Source organism: Mercenaria mercenaria, chromosome 17 (assembly GCF_021730395.1).
Source record: "Mercenaria mercenaria strain notata chromosome 17, MADL_Memer_1, whole genome shotgun sequence".
Lineage (NCBI taxonomy): Eukaryota > Metazoa > Mollusca > Bivalvia > Venerida > Veneridae > Mercenaria > Mercenaria mercenaria.
This window is the reverse complement of record NC_069377.1, coordinates 24,544,712-24,567,594: the sequence shown is the minus strand read 5'-3', so window position 1 is coordinate 24,567,594 and position 22,883 is coordinate 24,544,712. Positions and strand designations below refer to the sequence as shown.

The window sequence follows — 22,883 nt, the reverse complement described above, 5'->3', positions numbered from 1 at the left end:
TATATTACAGACATATTTTGTAACTAGTGTACTGCCATAACATATATAGCCTTCTCTATAAAGATACGTCTCAAATAATTAATTCATAATCATATTAGCTGTTGTTTATCTGGCTCAATAAATATCAATTTTAATGTTAATTTATTGTTGAATAAAATATTATGTTGTTAATTGGAGGATTGTGCGCGAAACCTTGAACTCAAGAAAGTGACGCTGGCGGAATGAACACAGATATTATTATTTACAATTTGGCAAATTTTGCGAGGCATCAAATATTGGAGACATGGGAGAAAAATACCTGAAATAATTTCAAAAATCTTATGAAGAAGTTGTTTCACAAGAAACTAAAACATCTATGGAAAACGCATTACAATAAGAAATTGCATCAATAGCTGCTATGTTGCCGGATGACGAAAATATTACTGGAATAAATATACTTACTTACGCACGCCATTGTTGGCGTAGAAATGCTGCATTTAGTGATAACGTTTGCCTAGGACAGGCAACAAGCAAAGTTTTGGACATACAAACTGTGTCAAAAAAATGATGATGACCCATGCTCTCAAAGAAACGAGCTTATTGAAGTTAAAAGAATTTATCAAAATTTGGATATACAATCTTGCCCTGTCAATATTCACGCACATGATAACAATAATCAAATAAGTAAATGCATTCAAGCGGAAAGGAGCCCAACTTAAAATGCCCTTGATTCATGGCACATGACAAAGTCAATTGAAAAAACTGCAAAAAAATAAAATCCGGTCAAAAAGCAACCCACGGAAAAATTTGGCATGAACAACTCTCGGATAAAACTGCTTCTGTTAGAACTCATGTGTATCATTCAATGAAAAATTGTCAAAATAATGCAGACATTTTAAGAAAAAATCTTTTGAATTTGATAGATCACTATAAGGGTGATCACGAAAACTTTCTTCTTACATCGAGGTGTAAGACTGACCAAAATTATGAATGTTCCAAATATTTGATCAAAAGTGAAACAGCTGAAAAAATCCTGACAGACTCTTAAAAGGACTGCAAGTCTATAAAAATGCTGAAAAATACAATTTTTGCATGAATACACATTACGTGGAATCATTCAATAATGCACTGTTACAATATTTGGACAAAAGGATATCATTTGGATCAAGTACATATAAAATGAGGATTAGTTTGGCATTGCTAGACAGGACTGAGAATGTGAACAGAGGTTCTACTTCTGAAAAAGTTGTCAGTTATAATAGAACTCCAAAAAGAACATACAGTGTTCCAATTTAAAAAAGAAAGACAAATAATTTCAAAGAAGAAATCTAGGTAATGTGGATTAATAGAACATATGACCTTTAAATGTAAGTTCATACTTTGATTTCGTCTGCTACAGCATGGCAACTGTTTACATCTGTTGGTGAATCATTGATAAGCAAACTATTTTTAGTTAATTGACATCCCAGTGTAGCATTGCTATTTGATAGGCTCCTCCTACAAAATTTACTATCAGGGCAGTAAAAGTTGGGGCTTAAAGGATGTACGAGCGAACTTTTTCTATCGTTAAGAAATTTTTCATACCCTGTGAGCTTATAGAACATTGGTTTCTAAGACAAACAAGAGCAGAAAAAACAAAGATCACCGAACTCGTTTTAATTTCATAGGGTATTTTCTTCACCCACTGTTTACGTATTTCTGAAGTTTTGTAAAAATATTGGTACTTTATTTTGCAGCATTAATGACACACAAAATTGCTTCAAAATGAAAAGAAAAAAGTTGGGGTCACCGTGCATCTAAGAGATTTACGAAGAAAAAAGTAATAAAAGTGGTGAATTTTGATTTATTTTTTGTTCTGTTTTGTTCTAAATAATATAAAGTGCAAAACTTTTATTTGAAAACTTTTATTTTATTTATAGTTTAACATTATATGTATCAGTCAGAAAAATATCAAAACCAAACCTGATCTCCTTTCATAGATATTTGAAATTACCTTCTTCTACTCCATTGTAAATCTTACGGCAATTTTAGGCAAATGCCAGCCAAAAATAAGGGTGATTTTTTTTGTTACGCTAAAAGCATAATATATTTGGTTAAATGACACATTATTAGCCATATCTTAGTTATTTAGAACTAGTTTTTGGCAACACTTTTGTTAGAAAGCTATATACGAATTTTCAAAATGGCGGATATCCTGAAAAAAGCTCTCATACATCCTTTAATTATACCACTTTGACATTTTTATCTCTTACGTATACTCGAAGTATTCTTCTTCAAGATCTAACTATATCAATTAACTATACCCGGGCTAAAACTACATGTTTAATTAGTAGCTTTTTATCGATTACTAATTTCAAAACAATACTTCCTTCTCTAAAAATTTAAAGAATACGGTGTTCCGTTCGATTGATCGATCAATGTATTGAATAGGCGTATATTCGGTAATAGGTTTAAATTTAATTTATAAATAATAAAAAACAATAAGTATAAAATGATTGAACTTGGGTGAGGAAGAGTTTTAGAAATATGGCCGGTAAGTTGTTTCCATTTATGATTACATATTTTTCAGTATTTTGTTCCAATTTAGAAGTGGAATAGATGTGGTAATTCCATAGTATTCAGATATATGTTACTGGTTCGGAAATACAAAATGGGTAAAACTTAATTAAAGCCGTTAGAGTAAACAGATTTCTTTTGTTTTGTTTTATATATCGGAAATTGCTTTAATTTTCATTTTACACTGAAACACATCAATTTAAAACCGCTGTTTTTATCAAATCGATGAGATGTCCTACATTTTGGTGACATTTCGATCGTTTGACTGTTAAACACTAGCCAATTAACACCGTTAAATTATAAACAACCTAATCAATAATATCTTAAAACGGAGTAATTGAGATTTTCTTTATATCGCAATTTTTTTTTGGGGGGGGGGGGGGTTTAAATCTTATGAATAGCAAAATTGGAATATTTCAAGGGCCCACCTGGCCGAGTGGTTAAACTTGCCCCCAATCGATGAGACGTCTTTCGACCAAATGTCGTGCATCGCATCGATGTGGGCTCGGGCCTTACTCGGGGTGTTGAATTCTTCATTGTGACGAAACAATCCAGCTGGTTTACGGAAGGTCGGTGGCTCTACCCATGTGCCCGCTTGTGATGAAACAAAGCTGGAAAGTCGCAATGTGACCTACAATTATGTGGGTGCGACGTTAACACCCCCCCCCCCCCCCACCACACACACACCCACACACACATAAAATAAATAATTGAATAAACATCTGGATCAGTGTTGAAAATTTAAACAGAAGTTAGCATAAGCAACGAAAATTTTAGGAAAGAATACAATATCTATTCATTCTGTGTTTAGATGTCTATAGCAAAAAAAAATATGAAAGGTTATCATTTAAAAACGGTCACTTAAAGAGTTAAATTTACACAATCTTACAATGATTTAATTTTTGTCATATATTTTTGGTATGAATGCAAATGTAAAAATGGTCTTATTGTCTTCCATTTAAATTATTCGTAATTTGATACATATATCTGTTGATCAATATAACATTACGCCTTGTAAATAAACCAGTGATTTTTCAAGATACTTTTGTTGTAATAGGAAACTGTTATTAAATGACAAATGTGCAGGGCTGATCTGGCCCCGTGCTCACAAAACATTTTTCGGTCTCAGCTGAGTTTGAGTTTGAAATTTTGATACCAATTTTACTAAAACTACGAGGCTAAATTCCAACTGAGACAGATCATCAATACTGAATAGTCACTTGGAAATACTTATTAACTTCAAATTTAGTTTTAAACATGCTATTTAGATATAAATAACAAATAAAGTTTTATTATCAAACTCAGCTGAGACTTAAAATGTTTTGAGAACAGGGGGCGGGGAGCTGGGTCTGCACTGGTCGCAAAGGCAGAATCACTTGCCGCCAGCAGGCTTCAGGCTAAACACCGCTTTTTCATTTTGTTTTCTTTCGGTGAAACATCGTACCAACGTAATTACTAGTCATATGGTATATCTCAAGATTTTAACAATGGACAGAGGCACAAGCCAACGACCTTCATTACGCCAGCTGGATGGTATCCTCACATGAAAGATTTCTACACCTCAAATCGGATTTCCAACCAACAATGGTGAAAGACAAGTAATTAAAAGTCAGCGACCGTAACCGCTCCGCCACGGAGGTCCTTATTTAAAAATTACTAATGTAGCAAGTTGAAAGCAACGGTGGAGAGAAAAACTGGAAAACTTCTACACGGCAGTTTGGCAGACATGAAAAGTCATTTTTCTCAACACGTTTATTTCCCCTATTTATAAATTTTCAGAAACCAGTAAAGGAAAGTTGGTAATCGTTGAATGGGAGGTGTCCGGAAAAGAAGTGGACGAAAAAAGACTGAAAACGTTTATAAAGGCAAAATCAGATACAGAGCCAATTGTCAGTCTCGGCAAATACAGGAGGATAGCACTGCTAGAGTTCAAAGAAGAAAATGGTTTGTTTGTTTTTTATTTGTTTGTTTGTTTGTTTGTTGGCTTGTGAAACGTCATATTTCAACATTAATTGCTCTTGCAATGGGAGTTGTTAATTCAACTTGATTTCGCTCCAGCATTAAAATTTTCTCTTTCATGATCGCGTAGTACAGAATACTTACAGCTTTGTTCGGAATCACACTCTTGTCAAAATCAAAGTTAAACTTTAATTTTAAGATGACTAAGGTGTCACGCTTTCAACCTAGGTCTGAACAGTTGATGTGTCATTCCCTAGACTACCCTACGTTTCTAAACCTTATTTTTCTTATTCCTTTTGCTCAGTCTAAAATAAATCATTGATTGGCTTATCGAATGATACAGAAACAACAATGATATAGGATTGGGCAATGGTGTCTCAATTTTCAGCTTTAGAAATGAAGTTTTTTCATGACATTGGAACTAAAGTTGAAGTCGAAGTGTGTTATCCGTCTGAGACCTCATTTATACTGAAATAGATTTGCGTTTCCTGTATGGTTAGGTAACAAGCTGTCTAAATCATCCAAAATATATAAAGACAACATCATTTACTTGTAACTCTTCCACAAATACCGCACAAAACTTCTAAATATACTACTGTGTTTTGCAATAACATTTTATTAGAAGTCATACGAATTTAATATTTATGAATAGTCACTGTTTCCTTTGTGTTAAATTAGGAAAATGCCTCTACCGCATTCATATTATGGACCATTAAATACACGTGCATGTCATAAAAACTGATCGTGCTCGTTCTATACAAGATCAGAATAATAAAATACAATAAAAGACTCCTAAACCCTCTCATGAAAAGAAAATAGGGGGTTGAATAATTCCTTGTGAAATACAAGTCTGTTGTGGCCTGCTCCCCGAAAAATGGCGAATATTTGCTCTTGTCCGCACAATAAATACCTACTTCTAGTTTTGATTTGCAAAACTTGCAATGTGGGGTGTTTAAACATGAAAACCGTCTCATTTCATGCAGACGTAATTTCAGCAATCACTGTGACAAAATGTGATTAAAGCACTCGTTCTACACGAATTTGCGCAAGAAGAAAATGGGAAAATTAGGATCTGTTTATTATGGACTTTTTTCTACACCACGGAAGCACATTTTAGACCGAATTACTGACCTTATTCCTAAAAGTAAACAGTTGCTGAAATACTACGTTTTATTATCCATGTCAAATGTTGCTAAATCATATATGTATGTTGATATTATTACTGTATGTGTGTTATTGCTATGCAGTATTCTAAAATATGCTATTATTATATATATTTGTAGGTATTCGTATTTATTTAATATGCCCGATATTCTTATGGTAAAAATCATTATTGCTGTTCTATGTATTTCGTAATTGTTATTGTATCTTTGATATTGTTATTGTTAAAATTGTTATTATGTCGTTATTCTTATTGTATCTTCGATTTTCTGATAGTACATAATTTATCATTATTGCTACTCTATATTTATATCTCAAACCAACAGTGGTGTGAGAGGCATATTGATTTACTCTTGTGTGGATCCGTGCGTGCTTGCGTGCGTACATGTGTGCGTGCGTGCGTGCGTTGTCTGTCTGCCTGTTTGCGTGCGTGCGTGCGTGCTTGCGTTCGTGTCTGTCTGTCGCAAATCTTGTGTACTTTATGTCGAACATTTCTCATCAGATCTTCACCAAAGTAAACAAAATGTGTGTTGCCAATAAGTCCTCGGCCAAGTTTATAAACTAGAAAAATAGACACAGGCACATCGAAATAATGGCCGTTGAAACTTTTTTTTAGATAATCAAAGCACTCAAAGTCTGATAAGGCAGTTGAGGTTTTGGTGTATGATTGACTCATAGATTACTGTTCAGATGATTACGCAGTTTAGGGGGACATGCGCTTTTCTCAAATACAGCTCTACTTCGTTTTGTTATTGTATCGTTGATATTGTTATGAATAACAATAATAATAAGATAGAGTATATAATTTAGCAACGTTTGACATTCCATATTCTACCTAGTTATGTAAAATTTGAACACTAGAAAATTATCAAAATACATCAAAACGAAGAAGTGTCCGTAAGTGTTGCCCCTCAGTGCATTCTTTTACCGGAATTCATGTATACATATGTAAGTAAATTTGCAACTGTTTTGTAGAGTTATATGTTTTATATGCATTTTCATGTAAAACGATGTATTCTTTCTATGAGCTGTTGTGGTTTCAAAGAGTTGGCGTGTTTCAAGTTTGTTTGGTTTTTTTTTTGCATATTGGCAGGTTGGCTTATCTATTTATCATCTATATAGATATCATTCCCTAAGACTGTGTAATAAAATATTATCGCAATATTGTGATACCACTTTTAGAAATTAAATACCGTCTCTCGACCTCACAGAAATTGACATGTTACAACACAAATGGTTCAACCAGAAAAAGTCATCCCCATTCTCTGATGCAATGTTTCTAGGATGCTTGGGCACTCATGTTGTAACCATTACAAACTTGGTCAACAAGTATGCACAAACAGGAAATGTACAAGATTTACCCCGACAGCCAATAAAATGGAACCACAACTAGACGACAAGATCGGTACGGTGTTATCCAGCAATCGATTCAGGACGGCGTACTTCTACAGTTGCCACCATACACAATATATATTATAAATAAAAACTCCGTGAACGGAAAGTATGTGCTATTCGATAGGTTTAAAGCGCCAACATCGACAAAACACAGTAATCTGGAAAGGCAGTACCTGGGTTTTTACAGGCGAGTCTGGTCAAACGTGCACTACACAGGCAAAATCCGATTTCTTTATTAGATGCTGACAGGCGTGTTAGTGCTATTATACAAAGGGTTGAACGTTTTACATAATATTGTTTTCCCTGAAGCACTGCCGCGGGCTTACACTTATGCAAGATAAAGCGAACAGTCGTATTTACCTACAACCTTACAATGTTAATTTGTTATCTTGATGTTCTCCTGCTATGAACCTTATATATTTTTATTGGATAAACTCGACATGTATGTATTGCGTTTCAAAAAGCTATCACAAAACGTTCAGGAGTTGGTGGCTGCGTTAATTACAAAACGGCAAAACATTACTCAGTCTTCGATACGTCCATACCACATTCAGTTCATGTGTCATGGATGTATTGCTGTACTTCGAGCCAACAGCGGTCATGTGATTTTTTTTAAAATATTAACTATTAGAGGGTTGCTCTACACAAGTATCTATTATGACGTCAGTTTAGTCTGAAATGTCTTAAAAGCTTACATTTCCTTAGATAATAATGTGGTTGCCACAGTTTTGCTGTAAACATGAAATACATTAATTCCTTTTGAAATCTTATTTGATAATTGTTTCCTTCAAACTACTTTCCAAGGTTTAAATATGGGTTAACACAGTAGAAATTATTACTCAATTTGATGTTTTGATTACCTCCATTCATAGTACTAACAGTAAACCTATATGTAAAATTAGTGCTTTTCTAACCATTTAAGTATGCATAACATCTATTTGGGCAGCTGCTTTATCTATTTTTAACATAACCTTTTTAACGGGAAAGGCAATGTTGTTCTTATGTTAATCCGACTGCTAGAATTTCTTGAATCGAAGAATTTCCAAAAGGGTCTTAAAGATGGAAAAGTAAGGAATTGATTTTTTTAGATACATACCTGAAATGTATTTATTATTGTGTAAAACAATTTTTCTACCCTTTCAAGCTAAAATGAAAGAAATTACCATGTTTTACAGCTTACACTGAAGAAACATATGAAATAGATCTATTTAAATGGTTGTTTGCTAAATAAATAGTTCAGCAATGTGTATATCACGCCATAAATATACTGAAATGTTTGCCTCCATGATCAGCTATTTTCTTAAATTTCAAATTGCTATATTTTTCTTAAAGCTGCTTTTGAGAACCGACTTAAATCTAAAACTCTAAATAGCAAGTCAGTCTTTATATACTGTTTACTCATTACAAATATACTTTTGAAGAGTTAAAAGTAATTCAAGGGCCATAATTCCAAATAGTCATGGCCGATTTGGCTAGTTATCGAACTTGGCCGAGGACTTATGGTCAAACACATTTTGTTCAAGTTTGGTGATGATCGTATGAGACAGTTCCACTCAGAGCGCGGACAAGAGTAAAACTTCAAGGTCCATAACAGTTTTCTCCAAAGTGCCTGGATCAATTTGGCTAGTTATCAAAATTTGCTGACGTCTTATGGTTAAACGCATTTTGTTCAAGTTTGGTGAAGATCGAATGAGAAATGTTCAACAAGAGTGCTGACAAGATGTGTGACACACACACACATACACATACTGGAGTAAATCAATACAGCGTGATGGCAGACTTAATTACATGGTAAAAATGTTCCCTACATTCAGATGACGTGTCATGCGCAAGACCTAGACCCCAGGCTCTAAGTTCAATGTCATACGTAGAAGTCAAATGTGTTTCTCTTCTTGTCCATAGCTCTGTCATTTATTATGGAATTTGAAAATAATTTGACACAAATGTTTATGATATTGAAAAGGTGTGTCACGCTTACAACCCGGGTCAAATTCAAGGTCAACGAAATGATGTGTGATATTTTTCGCAAACAACTGCATTTGTCATCAATTGTGACATTTCATGTTTTTGTTTGTTTTTAGAAGTGGGGGTTGGTGGGGGGGTGGAGGGTGTCGGGGTAGGGGGCGCTTAGGTTTGTCTATATGTATGTATGTCAGTCCGTTCGAATTTGTGTCGCGTTTACCTCAAAATGTATTGGGCCAAGACTCATCAAAACACACGAGTTGTGAACCTGATGATTTATTGTGCATTTTGCACAGCTAGACCAGAGCTTAGGCTCTTGCATAATTGAACTATGAATAAAAAGGCCTAAATGTGTTGCATGTATCTCTAAAATTATTTAACTTATGATTGTGAAAAATTATGTGAATATTGTTCAGCATTTAAATTTGTGCACCTGCGGGTTTGTATGGAATTCTACTCAGCTAAACAGGAGTTATCGTTCTTAACTAGCTCTTAAAAGTTTGTGTTGCATATATCTTGAAAACCTTTTGACAAAGGGACATGAATCCCTGTAGGAGTATTATTCAACATGTAAGTGTGTGCATCCGAGTAATTATTGTGTTTTATTTATTTTATTTTTTTCAGTGTTAAGGCCCTTAACTCAGTCAAAATATTCATTAAGGACATAAAAATTGCGTGTCCCGCGTATCTCGAAAATAACTTGACTTAATGAAAAATACACAAAGTTCTTAAAATTTTGTGTTGCATATATCTTAAAAATACATTTTTATTTAACAAAGAGCCATGAAGCCATGCATAGTGACAGGAAATGGAGGCACTATGGATAGACATGTAGTTAATTTTGAAAAGCACCAAAAACAAATGAAATGTACCTATTTTAAAGCGCTGGTTCAAATAGTTTGGCTTCAAAGAACACATTTTGAAATAGTTAACCGAAATCAAACACAAAAAATTGTGCAAACCCTTCCCATCCTCAATCAATTTATTGCGACATAAGGTATCTTTAGAAATCAGAATGACTTTCACTTTTCTCAAAATTAGTTTGAATGTCACGCCTAATTCTTTATCCCTACTCTCAGAATCGTAGCTGTATGCCATACAGAATTGTTAATTCAACCCGAATAATAAATAATAGCTCTCCTTCCTACGTTATTTAATTATTGATTTGACTTATGATGTAATTTATCATGTCATAATCTATAACCTTATCTATCATGTTATGTGTGATGAAATTTTCCGCTTTAGACGTGAACTTCTTGCGCAATCAATGGAAATCTGGCGACTTTTGGACTGTAACAAATATCAGCGTGGTGTCAGAGACAAAGATGGTAAAAGTTACAAATTTACCAAAGAATGCAAGTAGAAGAGATATAAACCATTACTTTACAAATGAAAATATGGTAAATTTGAAGCTCGATGTTGATGTCATGGAGAAATACTTCCACCCTGAAAAAGGCTTTTGTGTGCTGAACTTGTCGTCTGCATCTGGTATCCTTTTATTCCTTCTTTTGTTTAATTATTCTGTAATTTTAACAAACGTCTGTTTATTCGATCGACTTGATTGGTTCAGCCGAGACGTTTACATTGATGAACCTCTTATCATTGCTGTTCTTATGCTCACATTTCAATCTGCGCGTTTGGTATATCGCGCAGCGCAAAGAAGCTGTTTGCAATTAGCGCAACGTTTTGTGAATCGGGCAACCTTATTCACATTTCTTATATGCACAGGTTATCTGCTTTTCGCATTTAGTAAATGAGTCTGCATTAATAACATATGAATGATATCATCCTATAAAATTGACATTTTGTAGGAGTTGAATATACTTTGTATTTTTGATATTTTAAACAATTTATTACATTTCAGACGTAAAACGTGTCTGTAAGGAATGCAAAAAGTTTAAGGAGTTCAGAAAGTGCCAGCTTGCTTTAGAACCATATTACGCGGAGTTAGAAGCTCTGACTGAATTAATTACAGGGAAAGTTGAAGAAATTAAACCAATCACTGTTGACAATATTGATAATGCGAAGATGAAATATATGAAGGATTTCTGCAAACAAAGCATTGAACAACAGTTTAAATCAGTTTGCGCTAACATCTTTTGGGCTAGAGAAGGAAGAAATAAAGTAGGATTGAAATTTGATTGTGAACACAATGATCTCAGGCAGGAACATGGCATAGCATGGGAGAAGAACGTAAGACAGCTGTTGCAAAATATATTGGATGATATAGTCGTTGTTAGAAAGAACCTCTCGTCAGGTGTCTGGGATAAGGTGCAAGAGGTTCTCATAAGCTTTCCGTTGGACTCTGTCTTGATTGATGAAGAAGCAGATGAACATAGACTGACCGTTGTTGGACATATAAAGAACTCAGCTATTGCGAAAATCGAAAACGATCTTGACGCTATACAACCTCCTAAACCTATCGTAAAGAAAGATGTTAAGGTCAGCAACAAAATCAAACTTGCGGCATTTGCGGATCTGCAAATGGGAGATACCGTTGGTGGAGTAACTGTAGATTGCCAAATCAATGACGGTCTTATTAGAATACATGGCGACAAGGAAACTATATCTAAAGCGGAAATTGAAATTTTGGAAATTTTAAACCAGATTGTTGTAGAGTCGACAAATTTCAGTTCAAGAGAAGCTGCAAATATACTGATCACTCCGCTTATGCGTGATAAGATAGAATCATGCAAAGATGACCTTGGGGAGAGGTGTGGTTACCTGATCGAAAAGGACACACTCAATGTTTTCTCGACTGGTCAAGCAAATTTAGAAAAGTTTGAAAAGAAAATAAAGGCGCTCATAATCGAAGAGGATAAGACACTACAAGGAAAGGTAGAACACGAAAGCAATTTCAAAGTGAAAATTAAAGAAATTGAAGACATATACAGTCCCTACGTAAAACTGGCTTCCAAAATATCCAAAGAAAATGTAGTAATACATATTGTTTGTGGTAAAGATTATTACGGTCCTGTGTGTGATGACCTTAATGAAAACGTTGAAACATTACTTATCACAAACGAAGAAATCCGTATTTCTCCTCATATTGTAAAATATATTCAGAAAAAGTCCATTGAAAATATTCATAAGAGTATCAAACAAATTGGACTTTCAAAAGACGTTTTTGAGAGCGATGTGGGAAAAACTGCACTACGTGCCAAAGGAAACGCAAGCGTCAGACAGCGAGTTGTAGGTATCGTTCAGACGGAAGCTAAGAAGATACAAGTTTCGTGGAGACAAATAGAAGAAGAAGGAATCCATGACTATTTCGCCGATGGGTACAAGTTCCTTCTCGATGAGATTCAGAAACATCAATGTGAATTTCGAATAGCGACTCAGTATGAAATGAAAAACGAAGATATGCATTGCATTGTTACTCTTGAAACGGGACAAGCCCTTTTTGTTGGAGCAGGAACGCTTGAAAACCCAAAGCTCCCAGTTGATGTTATTGTTAATGCAGCAAATGCAAAGTTGGAACATAAAGGTGGTCTTGCTGCAGTTCTTGTAAAAGCAGGTAAGAACTGAAAGCAAATACCTTGGCATCATCGTTTGTTATACTGAAATATGTATTATTTCTCCTTTGTTAGGTGCTGGCAAAATACTGACAATGGTTTATGTGTTTGGTAATATTTAGTCTTAACCTGTTTCATTGTTTTAACATATATGATTCAACAAGGTTTGACCAACACTCTTCATATTGATATTACTTAATATCTTAAAGATTGTTAAATTCTTTGTAAATTCTGAAAAATGATCAAAAATGAAAATGCTAACTTATCTCTTAACGAAGGTGGAAAATCTGTTCAAGACGACTGCATCGATTACATCAATAAGAATGGTGAATTACAGCCTGGAGATATCTACGTTGGTTCGGCAGGAAAATTACCTTGCCAAAGAATTATCCATGCTGTTGGACCTGAATGGAAAGGTGGAAATAGTAACGAAGATGAGATTCTACAGACTGTGGTTGAAAATATTCTTGAAGCAATGAACAGAGACAAAGAATTCATTTTACGCTCGTTGGCTTTACCATTAATTAGTGCTGGTGTGTTTGGATATCCTCGGTCAAGGTCGGCAAAAGTAAGCTAGTCATTCAGACAAAACCCAGTTACACCACTATGTCTACCTTTAAAAAGTCTTGCTGGTTACTGATCATTGAATTTTAAAGATGTAATATGCTAGTATTCTATTATATGTTATTGATCTAAATCTACATAGTCCTCTTCAAATATAAAGATTTGACTTTACAAAAGTTGATGCACGGCAATATAAACAACTCACCGTTATAAAGAGCTACAGTCACAATTGCAGCATTCGGCGACTTATCTTAAAAACTCAGTTACATCAATATATTCCTTTAGAAAGTCTTGCTTGTTACTGACCCCTGAATTAGATAGAAGTGCAATGTTAGTCTTTCTCTTACATTTTCAATTGTTAGTTATTGAGTCCTTAACAAATAAAGGTATAGCTAGATATATCAATTCATTTAGTATAAATAGCTACAATCACAATTAATATCGTGTGTAAAAATAGACATCAGTAAACCATTAGCCTGTTAGTCCCAGTGATTTTGCCTTTGCGACCAGAGCAGGCCAAGATCAGCCTGCACGTACGTACTATCTGATATTCAAAGAGCAAATTTTCAGTGAACACAACTTTGATTTTTTGATAAACAAGTGGTACTGTCCGAATTGAAAGATGGACCAATCCACATTAGAAATTAAACAGGGTAAAAGAAACTACAAGTTGTTCAGTGACATCGCACAGTCATATTTTATTAACCAATACATTCATTATTGTAATACATGTCTTTTAAACGTTAGAAACATCATTGTTTATTCGCTCAAATAAAATATATAATACTGTGAAGTACTTGAAGTATAACTTTAAATGCCCAACTGATTTTCTACTATTGCGAATTGATGCGCGTAAAAAATTAAAATCAGATATTTGTAAACACACAAATCTTTTTCAAATAAATGAGAATGTTCAAAAACATAAACAAATGCTCAGTTGTTTGACGTTTTGATATAAACTGTAATGCGCGATAAAATCTCTATGAAATATCATTAATTATGTTATTTAATCTTTTTGTAATTTTAATGATGTGATGTTTTCCGGGGAAAAATAACTCTCAGCCATAGCATACCCTTCTTTTGGAAATATTCTTTAAGGAATCTTTGTGTTATTTGTGATAAAGTTGACATTCGAATGCAAACTAAATTAAGAGATTCATTTTCTACATTTCAGATAATATTGGACACAATGAAAAACAAGTTAAAGTCCACTCCGAACGTACGAGAGATATATTTCTATGACCCGAACCCAGACATCGTGAGAACAATACAGAAACAAATGCAATGTGTCTTCGGAGACAAATGTTTTCATTTGCCTGTGCGAAACATTGCTGTTGGAAAAGGTATTTGTGCAACTCTGTTTAAGAGTTATAATGTCATATGTGCCATTAACATAATCATAACATAATAAAGAAGATCCGGGTGGTTAATTTAAAGGGTAAGGAAAGCCTGAAAATAAGTTAATTTCATATGAAAGCCGTCATCAAGCCTTTCATAACGCTGAAAGAATTTTAAAATCGGACAACGTTTGAACAAGATATGGTAGTTTGAAATTTAAGAAAATGGCTGATAATGGAGGCAGCCATTTTAGTGTGTTAATGACATCATTTACACACTGCTGAATACTTTATTTAGCAAATAACCTTTTTAAAGACTAATTTTCTTATGTCTCTTGGGTGTAAGGTGTAAAACATGATATTTTCTTTCATTATAGCTGGAAAAGGTAAAGAAATTATTTTACAGTCATAAGTAAATGCTGTTCAAATGTATATCTAAAACTTTAATAAATCCGCCATTTTGTTTTTGTTGCCATGGAAACAAAAAGGCCGCCAATTTAACCAAATATCTAAATGCTCATAACTTTTTTATTTTTACTCCGATTTTGAAAATTATTTCACTTCTTTAAATGATTTAAGAAATCCCAGCTGCCAAAATTGATATTAGTACAACGTTGCCTTTCCGCTGTAAGGTCGCTGTTTTCAAATCACTTGTCCCTCATCGATGTAAATTTTTGCTTTACTCGGGGTGTTGAATTCTTCATGTGAGGAAGCTATCCAGCTGGCTTTGCAGAAGGTCGGTAATTTTATCCAGGTGTTCCGTAAGCCAACTGGATGACTTCCCCCCATAAAATAATTCTACACCCCCATGGAGGTTAGGAATCAACAGCGTTGAAAGGCAAGTGATACGAAGTTAACGACCTAAACCACTGATGTCCCTAACTTTTGGCCGTAAATGAATTTATCAGACCAAGAGTACTTACATTTAACATATGTAAACAAAAACAAATCATACATATTGAACAAACGAAGGAGTGGCCCTGGTTCTAATAAATTACTATCTGATATTTCACCATTCGTATTCGACTTTCGGATAGAAGATGTGTTTTTATTTGTTTTTATTTGTGTATTATAATTTCAACTGCCTTCTTTTTTTCAGGATTTATCTGCACTTCGTCTGTTGAAAAGAATTATTTTCAAATATGACACTGTTGATGAATAATTCATTTTAACCAATACACTCATGAAACAAATAAAGAAAATGACACAAGGACATTAGATATTAACATTTTGGTGTGTACATGTCCTGGTTAAAAAATTCAAGTCACTTACTTACGTGTTCCTCGATTTCTATGGCAAAAAATAAAATATGAAAATCCTTGTATTGAAGTTTCTTTCATTCACAAAGTATACGAAAGGAAATTTGGCATTACTTTATGGATATAAAATGATTCTATATTACGTGTAATGTGTAAAGTTATTTATTACATACTCTTCAGTATTTTATTCTTTATGCCATAAATGCAGTTTTGGAAATTTTCGATGTACAAGTAAAAGATTCATTTTGATAGACAGGTGAGAATGAAACCTAGTGGGCATGGTTAAACTTGAGTAGAAATTAGCAATAAAAGCGTTGTCGAACTGTTATTATTAGAATACCAGTAAGATTGAACCTGTCAATGATTAGCAAAAACAAATGAAAAATAAAAGTGACGCTAATTCATCTCAATGAGAAAATATACATCAGAGAACTTTTCTTTTTACTTTTTGAAATTGATAATAATGTGGATATAAGATGGAGATTACTGGCTATTTATGAAAAAAAAAACAAATTTGCAAATATATAGACAGAATAAGCATTATTCAAATTTAAAGACAAGTGGTAAAAGTTAAAAAAAAAAAAAGCTTTTGCTATAAATCAAAATCAAAATCTGACTGTCGAAAACTTTTATGTGGGGGTTAAAATAAGGAAATGACTACTTTTGGATTGATAAAACTAAAAATTAAAGTTACATTGAACCTTCCCTTTCTGACAATAAAAAAAAGATTTTGAAATTGAAACGTTGATGAAAGATGATGTATCTCTTAGATAGAAACATGTTTATAATTCTCAAGAATACATATTTCATTTCTTCAATGAAATGCCCACTAACATGAGTGCCTGTTTACGAACTTAAAAATCACGTGATAGCCCCAGTAATGAAGTTAAAATTTTTATCGTTTGTATAATATGTTCATTTATAAAACATTGAATATCAATTAAGGCAAAATATCACAAAATTTTCAAAATATCTTATAAAATTTACAGGGACGATGACAAAGTTTGCTGCGTCAAAACACTTTAATCTTCAAAGAACTGGTACAAGAACTTTGCCGCTTCCGGGAGGTACGAAGATCATCATTAAATGGGGAGATCTCCAAACCACTGCGGTGATTACTTTTCTCTATCTTTTTTCTAGTTTTTGTAAATAAATTTGTTATTACTTTCAAATTGTTAGTACTTATTTCTTAAGTCATTTTCTATCCAATGGCTGTAGTTACACTTTGATGTAGTTATAATTTGATCAAAAGTTGCTTTTGATGTTTATGATGCAGAAAGCGAAATAACGAAAAAAAGAAAAATTGGTGCGGAAACATGTTTACTTGGAATTATGCAGATTAAATCGTATGCTTGCATCAGCTTTGTCGAGTGACGCACATATTGAATATCATCCCATACACACATGCATGAACATCAGAAAAATACATAATCATGTAATTATTGTTTAAATGTTACTGAAATTGAGTTCTGACAATAATTATTTAGTATTTTAAGTGTGATTACTGAAGTTGTATGTAATTGTTGTGTGAGGACAAATATTCAAGTTCTTAGCAATTAAAGAAGTTTTGAAACTTTTAAGGAAGAATGAGTTCCATTTAATTGACAAATTTACTTTAATAGTTTTAATTGCAAAGTACACAGTTATCTTAGCACAAACTCGTAAAAACATTTTAATAACTTTAGGCGGATATATTAGTAAATGCAACCCCAACAGCCCCTACACCATCAGGAAAGATCAGTGACGGCTTGAAATATGCTGCTGGAGTGGGATTTGCTATGGAATCAGAATGTAATAAGGCATTTAAGAAAGTATATCCAGGTGGCAACGTCCCTGATGGCATGCTGGTTCAGACTAAAGCAGGGAGAATACCCTGCAGTGAAATCTACCACCTCAAAATTGACAACAACAAGTCATCTGGATGCAAAGTAATTATTGTCAAAATAAGAAGTGTTTTATAACGCCAATCATTATTTGACGCATGTGTTTTCATGAAAGTTTCTTCATTAATTATAATAGGAATGTATGCGTCCCTATTCACATATTGAAGTCTGCTTGCTGATATAGGCGTGTTTCATGCTGAATGATTTCATTTGTTTTTCTTTTTATAAACATAATTGATTTGTTCGATAAATATAGTGGGGAGACTAAGTTTACTTATTCACTCTGTAACATTTAAAGCTTCAAAACGTTATATAGTTAAATCGTAAAGAGATTTAAAACTTATATGAATTATGTCAAATAATATTTCAGTCTCTTGCTGGCTACATTATAACTTGTCTAAAAGAAGCTGTAAGACAGAAAAGAACATCGATTGCCTTTCCTACGATTGGAACTGCGGACTGCGATTACCCTGGAGACAAAGTTGCTCTCACCTTCATAAGAACAATTGGAGAATTTATGCAGCTGCATATAACATGTTCTCTGACTGAGATTACTATAGTTATCTACAAGACAGACATAATCACCACGTCGGTAGGAGACACATTTCCTTGTCTTTCATATCATTTTACATATCAACACTCGTCTTTTGGTTTTAACATTAAATGTATAACTCAACCTGTTAAAATTGCGTACGACTTGAAAGTGTTCGATACATATAAGTTACAAGCACTAGATATATCTACAATATACGAATACCATATACTAGTACTGTTGCCTTCGGCTGTTTATGAGAAATAAAACTAGATGCGCAGTGGCATAAGTAAATTCAAAATGCCACATTTTTTTTTGTTTGAATAAGTTGTTATTGAAGTTAGCAACCAACTGAACGGTTACAAATGATGCTTGCAGGCGTTTGAAGTAATATTGGAGCAGTTGTATAGCAAAAGGCCACACAGACTGCTTGCAGACATAGAAGAAACTATGGAGACGAAAGATGGTGAAGAAGAAGAAGTAAAGGGTGAGAATTTATAAAGTTACGTTTGATTTATTACAACAGTCGCGTTCAAAATACTTGGTATATAAACATTTGATTTCTTCTAAATTTGAGTTTTACTAATCTTTCAGTTAACATCAGTGGATCTTATATTAACATGGTCAACATTCTAAAGTAAAAATACTGTGAAAAAAAATTAGTTGTCCATAGATTGGGAAACTGGTAGTTAAAACTAGAAATGTATTATCAAAGATTCCTAAATCATTCGTGATATATCCTTTTCCCTATATTCAAACGTGTAGCTATATTAATGGCAGGTTGCAAAAATATATTTTCAAATACCCTTTATTTCATTTCAAAATCAGTTACTTGTTCCTACTGAAATTCCAAAAATAGCAAGTAAAATTACCACATTGTAACTTCAAAAGTCTACAATATTCTAGGATTATTGTTTTCAATGTTGCAAATGTGAATTTTTCCCTTTGCATACTAGTTAATTATCATCTTTAAAAGGTAACCTCTACGTTAATACTTGCGTTTGTAAAAAAAAAACAAGAAAAGAAAATACTAACTTATCATACATAAGAGTGTCTTTCTCGAAGTTATTTTGATAAAATTCACCCCCTTTTGTTATATATAGTTATCTTTGATCCCACTTTCCAAGTTCTCGTTTTCTTTCTAGTCCGTTTAAGGATCTTGAATAACATGTTCATTAACAGGCTGTAGTAGTTTAGTAAATAGGAAAGTAAAGACAAACATTGTCGAGCCTTCTACTTGTGCTTTTACCTAATACCACCCATTGTTGATATTAATCAATTATATTTGAGTAAAAAACAAGTAAAACTGAAATTCGTTATACGTCTAAAAACATTCTGTCTTGGGGTACAGTTGCATTTTCAATCTAGAAATATGCTATTCTCTAAACTGAGTACTATTATACTACACTCTAAATCAAGAACAATAATCTAAAAGAAACTAATTAGATATTTTCTTGAACAGTCAAGCCAAAGCAAAGGCAACCTTCTCCAAAACGACCTAGATCAGCTGTGCATAGGAACAGGGTTCAAAAACAGAATGAAGGATCGTTTGCTTTAGATGGTACTAACGGAGCAGCAGTTGATTTAGAAGTAGGAGGTATAGAAAGTTCAAAGGTTGGTGTTGTTTATAGACATTGAAATAAGTAGAAAGTAAATGCATATAAAGATAGCACAGTTCTTTCATATCAAATAAGGATAATAATGATAATGTATAAAAAATATAAAGCAAATGTTATTAGGACAATCTGGTCTTATATTGTCTTTCTTCTTATTGTTTTGTTTTGTTGTTGTTGTTGTTGTTGTTGTTGCTTTTGCTGCTACTGCTGTTGCTGCTGCGGTTTATTGGAGGCGTTTTTAACGCCTTTCCATTTTTCAACAGTATTTCAGTTATGTAACGGCGGGCAGTTAACCTAACCAGTGTTCCTGGATTCTGTACCAGTACTCTCCGCAAGTAACTGCCAACTTCCCCACGTGAATCAGAGGCGGAGGACGAATGATTGCAGACACAATATCGTTTATCAATTAGTCATTGTGAACGTACGCCTCGCCAAGGGCTCGAACACGCGATCCCACGATCCGTAGATCTGCGCTCTTTCTATTGACCTAAGCGGGCAGGCATATTGCCTTTCTTGGTCAATGAAAAAGAATAACAAAGTAATGGCAAAATCATTTGTTTTACGGAAAAGATTTAGTATTTGGAATCAAAATTGCTAGAATATAGCTTTACAAAGCCACATAATAATACAACATTCTTCAAACTTCATTCAGTGAAACAAGTAGAAGATATTCGATAAAATTGATTACAGTAACTGGAAGCGAACAGAAGTAAGCGGAATTCCTTTAGTTCAAAAGAAAGGAGGAAACGAATATTATTTTCATCTTTCCTATAGGCGGACGTTATTGTTTGTACAACATCCTCTTTCCCCAAGTTAAATGGTGCCATATCAGCTGCAGTTATGAAAGCGGGTGGACCAGATATTCAGAAAGAATGTAATAGATGTTACAAAAGTTACCCTGATCAAGGAGTTGCTGTCACAAAAGCTGGGAATCTTCGCTGCAAGAAAGTGTTCTATACTGTACTCAAAGACTATACACCAGCGAATGCTAAGGTATAAAGAAGTTAGTTCTTTAAAATAAGTACATGAAGTGTTTAAACATTCATCGCGTATGTATTTATGTAATTAGGAGTTACAATTCAATGAAGCGCACAGTATTCCAACATCAATGACAAAAAAGAAAAAATATCCAACAGGAAAATCCACGCAGCCTACTCAAACTATAGGCCAAAGTAGTGACTCGCATAGCATTTGATCAAACCACACACATACGCACATGCACACATGCACAGGCATGCACAAACACACCTGGAGAGAGACAGAGAGAGAGAGAGAGAGAGAGAGAGAGGATCAGTGGCAAAAAAACATTACTTGGTGGAAAACATCGGTTTATAGTATGCACCCAACCTCACTCTTTACTTCCACTTTGTTGCAAAACCACAGGACAGTGAGTGAAAGAAAGTGACCCTTACTTTACTTCTATTTTGTTCTATATTTCATTACAGAATGTGTCCGATTATGTGCTTAAATGCCTGGAACAGGCGGAGAAAGACCATTTTACATCTATAGCCATGCCAACGTTTGGTACTGGTGGATTCAAATACCCTGATCAAGTGTCGGCGAGTCAGATGTTCACTGCCATTAAAGAATTTTTCAAGAAGAAACGGTCTTACTTAAAATTGATAGTAGTCGTAATGTATGGACCAGCACAGCAGACTTGTCAGGTAAAAGCAGGAACTGTTAATAGAAAATTAAACAGTGTGCACGGGGTCACATACGAGTATACTAGTAATATATAACAGTCCATTTTGACATTACCTTAGACAGCTGGGAAACAATGAAAAATCGGATTTTGATAAATACTTATTTACATATCAGTATCAATTATCCGAAATTTGACATGTGATATATTAAGACGCAAAGTTATTTCCAATATATATACATGTATATATTGTTTTCTTTTATTAAGACATTCTATCAAGAGGCGGTCAAGGCCTTCACACAAATGAAAGCACCAACGACGACTGCAGTTATCGCTGATACAGCCCCTGTACAGAATGGTAATAAATATAATAACAGAACAGAATTTACAATCACTTCAGAGAAAAACATCATACAACGTTTATATGATGAATGCGATGAGTGTGTCACAATTCTTTTGAGTTTCTCAAACGAGGACACCGATGCAGTAGGAATGGTTGCGTTCAAAGAACACAATGCCCTTAAAAATAGTGCATTGATAACACAAATGACAAAATAACGTATGACAATTAGATCAAAATGTTGAATATTTTCTGAACGCCTATGCTGCTCGTTTTTACTTACTTCATCTGATCATCTGAAAATCTATGGAAACCGTAATCAAATTTTGTTCTTCATATCTAGGAGTTTGACGCTCTAAACCTATGTAACTTCGCCTTAAGAGTTCTCTCTCTTTGAGTACAATTATACCAGTTTTATCTTTATCACTGATCATTCTTCTGCTCTACAATATTGAAGTCTCATTTTACAATTTGAATGCGCTTCACTTAAACGTGGCGTGAAAACATTTGAATGATGATTAACGTATAGTGCATTATACATGTTCCTGATTTGTCTTATAATTCAATTTCATAATATAAAGGAACATTTACACGCATGTTTTTATTTACAGTTGGCGATCTTCTCTGGAGTGTACCTAAGTCATCTACATCTCTTGAGATATCATATGGAAATCTTGAGCTGGCAAAGGTATAGTGTTCTGAGTAAAGATTTTCTCCCATGAATAGAACAGAATAGAACTGGATTATATCCTGCTTTTTCAAAATTCTAAATATTCTTAGAAAATTCAGAAAATAAAAGAAATATGGTCGTGTGCTTGATTTTTTGCTAGACTGCTTTGCACATTTATGCTGCATTTCCACATATTAGCGAACACGTGCAGTAAAATGACGATTGACATACATTTTCACAACAGCCAGTCAGAATGGTTTTGTAATCTAGAACGGAACTTCACCAGGGAAGGTCAAGCAAGTTTTTGTGTAACGTTGAAAAAACTATAAACTGCGCGTTGTTTTTGTAAGATAAGAAGTATTGAAGAAATGTGACCGGTACACAATGGAAGATAAATTACCACTTGTTTGATATCCATAGTGCACATTTACCGAACTGCGTGCTTTAGGTATGAAATGCGCGATTGAAACGGGTTAGTAAATGTTCCACTTCATGACCATGGTTCTTATAGAA

At 33.9% G+C, this 22,883-nt stretch overlaps 1 protein-coding gene across 1 annotated transcript in view; it reads left to right on the top strand.

Moving 5' to 3' along the window:
• The first annotated feature begins 2,366 nt into the window (after window positions 1–2,366).
• Window positions 2,367–22,883, top strand: part of LOC128550360 (protein mono-ADP-ribosyltransferase PARP14-like) — a 47,438-nt gene continuing 26,921 nt past the window's right edge. Inside the window, exons 1-15 of the mRNA XM_053529284.1 lie at window positions 2,367–2,512; window positions 4,315–4,479; window positions 10,258–10,500; window positions 10,877–12,529; window positions 12,806–13,095; window positions 14,266–14,434; window positions 16,677–16,798; window positions 17,373–17,615; window positions 17,941–18,162; window positions 18,481–18,589; window positions 19,565–19,716; window positions 20,493–20,711; window positions 21,164–21,382; window positions 21,628–21,718; window positions 22,312–22,388. Of these exons, the coding sequence (XP_053385259.1) occupies window positions 2,506–2,512; window positions 4,315–4,479; window positions 10,258–10,500; window positions 10,877–12,529; window positions 12,806–13,095; window positions 14,266–14,434; window positions 16,677–16,798; window positions 17,373–17,615; window positions 17,941–18,162; window positions 18,481–18,589; window positions 19,565–19,716; window positions 20,493–20,711; window positions 21,164–21,382; window positions 21,628–21,718; window positions 22,312–22,388 (3,981 nt within the window). The 5' untranslated portion in view covers window positions 2,367–2,505. The remainder of the gene's footprint in view (window positions 2,513–4,314; window positions 4,480–10,257; window positions 10,501–10,876; window positions 12,530–12,805; window positions 13,096–14,265; window positions 14,435–16,676; window positions 16,799–17,372; window positions 17,616–17,940; window positions 18,163–18,480; window positions 18,590–19,564; window positions 19,717–20,492; window positions 20,712–21,163; window positions 21,383–21,627; window positions 21,719–22,311; window positions 22,389–22,883) is intronic.